Here is a 3,920-nt window from a genome sequence, read left to right on the forward strand (position 1 = left end):
AAAATGCTTTTGAAAGTATCATTTTCATAGTACCTTTTTTTGCCACGCCTTCCATGCATAAATGTGATTCCATGACGAATTTTAGCAAACACGTGAAACTTTTGTCAAAGTTTGTAAAAAAAAAATTCAGATTTTTTGAATTGTTTTTATTTTAGTTTTTGAATTTTACTGTTAACCCGAGATCATTTGAGCTCGGGTGAGAAACTCCGCGTCCCAAACTCGTTGTCTTTTCATCCAAGAAAGGGCGGTCTCGAAAAACAACGCCATTAGAATTGAGATCGTGATGTTATTCTAATCTTCCTGAAATATCAATAACCAAGGGCATACCATTATTAACGTAATCAACGAGTTGGCAAGATCTCATATTCGATCACACGCAGGCCGGCCGAGGCAAGCCACGTACTACACGTCATGTATCAAAGTGAGTAGCAACCGACAAGCTAGCATGTCCCCGGCGACGACCATTCTTGCCTCCGCCCTGCCTCCATCATGCAAAGCAAACAAGCTAGCAACAAGCCACCGGGTTCGCCACTCTGCTGTGCCAAGCCATACTTGATGCCTGGCATCTGCATCAGCCCACGAATGATTGATCGTGGCCCGGCTCCGAGCTGAAATAGACTATTGTTTGCAGGCATTCCATCTGCCACCTAACATGCCCCTCAACGTTGACACCTCTCCTAACCAGCGTTAATGTTAACATGCACAAGAAGATCCGATGGAAGGCGCAGACGGATCCCTTGTCGACCTAGAAGAGCGGTCTCGACGGCCGCGTGTCCACGAGAACGATTCAACCAACAGTTTACACGGATTATTAATCCCACGTTGATCGAAGGCGTACGTGCTAGTCGCGTCCATGGCTGGCTTATAATTGCACGTGGACGTTGGTTTCCAAGTTCCATTTTCATCCCGCGGGACGCGCCATGAAGACCAGCTCGTCGTCGCAGGCGCTCTTCCCCGCCGCCTCGTCGCTGTGCACCCCGTACCTCCTCCTCGTGCCCCTCGGCCTCCTCGCCGCGGTGGTCGTCATCCCCAGCCTCGGCTCCTCCCACGTCCGCTCCGACGGGCTCGGCGTGCTCTGCCCCAGCCTCCGCACCGACGGCTACTCCGTCGCGTCGGGAGCCGAGAAGGTCGTCTCCGCGGCGGCGGCGGCGGCGGCGCAGCCGGAGTTCAGGCTGCTCGTCGGGGTGCTGACCACGCCCAAGCGGTACGAGCGGCGGGACATCGTGCGGCTGGCGTACGCGCTGCAGCCGGCGGTGCCCGCGTACGCGCAGGTGGACGTGCGCTTCGTGTTCTGCGGCGTGGACGACCCGGTGGATCGGGTGCTGGTGGCGCTGGAGGCCGCGCGGCACGGCGACGTCCTCCTGCTCAACTGCACCGAGAACATGAACGACGGCAAGACCCACCAGTACTTCTCCTCCGTGCCGCGGGTGTTCGCGGGCGCGCCCTACGACTACGTGATGAAGACCGACGACGACACGTACCTGCGCGTGGCCGCCATGGCCGAGGAGCTCCGGCCCAGGCCCCGCGACGACCTGTACCTCGGCTACGGCTTCGCCGTCGGCGACGACCCCATGCAGTTCATGCACGGCATGGGGTACGTCGTCTCGTGGGACGTCGCGACCTGGGTGTCCACCAACGACGAGATCCTCCGGCACAACGACACCCACGGCCCCGAGGACCTCCTCTTCGGCAAGTGGCTCAACATCGGGCGCAGGGGCAAGAACCGGTACAGCCTCAGGCCGCGGATGTACGACCTCAACTGGAACATGGACAACTTCCGGCCGGACACCGTCGCCGTGCACATGATCAAGGACAACCGCCGGTGGGCGGCTGCCTTCAGATACTTCAACGTCACCGCCGGGGTCAGGCCGTCCAATCTGTACCACTTGCCCTGATCGATCAAGGGGTTTAGATATTTCCATTTTTTAAAGTAACCTCGCCGTGACGTGGTTGACTGTGCCACGGAAGTGTGTACGCGATTCACATTCTTTTCCGCTATTTATTTATATTATTGATTACCTGATTGATCGAGGGCGCACGTAGCCGAACAAAGCTTGGGACTCTCTTCAGCAGTCGTTGATTCAGTTCGCGATTATTGCCGTGAGTGGCGGAAGGTGTGGAATGGTAGACTGCCTGGGCTGCCATGGATTGCCCTTGGCGACTTATCTTGATGTGGCTACTGAGACTTAACCAAGTTTCATTGGAAAGAGATTTAGCAAAACGGCGACTTATCTTGATGTGGCTAGTTCTCAGTCGACTGAGACTTAACCAAGTCTCATTCGACTCATACTTCTCTGGGTAGCACCATCCGGTGGGACGAGCTTTGGGATTTCCTGCTGCCGCTGGCACCATGGAAGGAGATGTGTTCCCTAATTATCCTCTGCATGCGGTTCATTTGGCTCGAACGAAACACTCAGTACTTTGAAGTTTCAATCCTGTTTCCACACCTGCTTTTTTTTAGACAATCTCGCGAAGATTTTATTTAACTCGTCACAACGTTTACATGGACGAAATGTTTCCACACCCCCTAAAACGGTGGTTCAGAGCATTTTGATTTTCGGCTGAATGGACCTATAGTTGTTGATGGCAAGGTGGCGGGGCCGTGACGCCTTTTGCGCGGGTATGTTGTTTTTGGGGGCGTGGGCTTTCCCCTTCTCTTTTTGACGTCATTTCTTCCAGCTTTCAGGTTGTTTCATACTCCCTTTGTAAAGAAATATAAAAGCGTTTAGATCACTAAATTAATGATCTAAATGCTCCTATATTTCTTTACGGAGGGAGTAATTTGTAAGCATATTCTTTGGACCCCAATATAGACCGAACGTCATATTTGGAGGCAGCTTGCGAACTGAGCGTAGCTCAGATACTGAGTTTTCTTATGTGGAACAAATCCACCATAATTCAAACCTAGAGTTGCCACTGGTGGTCACATTTTCCTTGATTTATTTCAGGTCTTTCGTCAATATTGTTCGCTCGCTCGTGATCGTTCTATGGTTCGCTCGCTCGTGATCGATTAGCTTGTTCCCTTCGGGTTTTCTTTCCTTTGTTTTTTTTTTCAGGTTTTCTTTGTTTTCACGATGTTTTTGGTTTTTTCTTCATATATTTCTTTTTTTCCCTCTCAGGCTTCTACAGTATTCTTGTTTTCTCTTTATAGCTTTTGTTTTTTGCACTAGTTTTTTCTTGCTTTCTTTCGTCGGGTTTTCTTTGTTTTTCACTTATTTTCTTCGTTTCTTTCACGGCTTACACTGGGTTTTTCTTTATTATTCTTAGTGTCTTTGTTAGATTTCACTGTTTTCTCCTTCTTTAATTTCTTTCTTTCTTTCTTCATTTTTATTTCTTTATTTCTTTTTATTGGTTTTCTTTGTTTTTTTTCCTTTCTCGGTTTTCTCTGTTTCCATTCTTTTGCATTGATTTCCTTGGTTTTTCTTTTTTGGTTTCCTTTTTTATTTTTAGTTTTTACTGGCTTTCTCTGTTTTTATGTTTCTTTGTCTTTTTTTTCTGTTTATTTTTTGTTCAACACATGTCAACTCTTCCCAGTACACATTCAATATTTTTTGTATACAGCAGAAAAATATTTTATATATACATTTAACCCTTTTAAATACATGATTAATATTTTTAAAAATAAAGCTCTAACTTTTTTTCATAAACATTCTACATTTTTGGTCTATATCTTGCAAATAAAGTTTTAATGCATGCCTAACGTTTTTGAAATACAAGATTACTATTTTTTGAATCCATGGTCAAACAACTTCAATACATGGTGAACATTTATTTAATAGCAATAAACATTTTATCACATGCAATGCACATTTTTTTGTATATGTCAGGACATTGTTATATGCATGTTTAACATTTTTTAATTACAAAATCAACTTTTAAATAGATGATTAACTTTTTTCATATACATTGTATATTTTTCG

General features: G+C 46.9%; 1 protein-coding gene across 1 annotated transcript; it reads left to right on the plus strand.

The window, feature by feature from the left end:
- Positions 1–717: 717 nt before the first annotated feature.
- On the plus strand, positions 718–2,025 carry LOC109751402 (uncharacterized). The gene has a single exon (XM_020310293.3). It carries the CDS (start codon positions 921–923, stop codon positions 1,893–1,895), a length of 975 nt encoding a protein of 324 aa, XP_020165882.1. The 5' UTR covers positions 718–920; the 3' UTR covers positions 1,896–2,025.
- Positions 2,026–3,920: the final 1,895 nt, after the last annotated feature.

Source organism: Aegilops tauschii, chromosome 5 (assembly GCF_002575655.3).
Source record: "Aegilops tauschii subsp. strangulata cultivar AL8/78 chromosome 5, Aet v6.0, whole genome shotgun sequence".
Taxonomy (NCBI): Eukaryota; Viridiplantae; Streptophyta; class Magnoliopsida; order Poales; family Poaceae; genus Aegilops; species Aegilops tauschii.

Coding starts and splice junctions, on each gene's coding strand:
- LOC109751402 (XM_020310293.3), top strand. CDS start 921: ATGAAGACCAGCTCGTCGTCGCAGGCGCTCTTCCCCGCCGCCTCGTCG.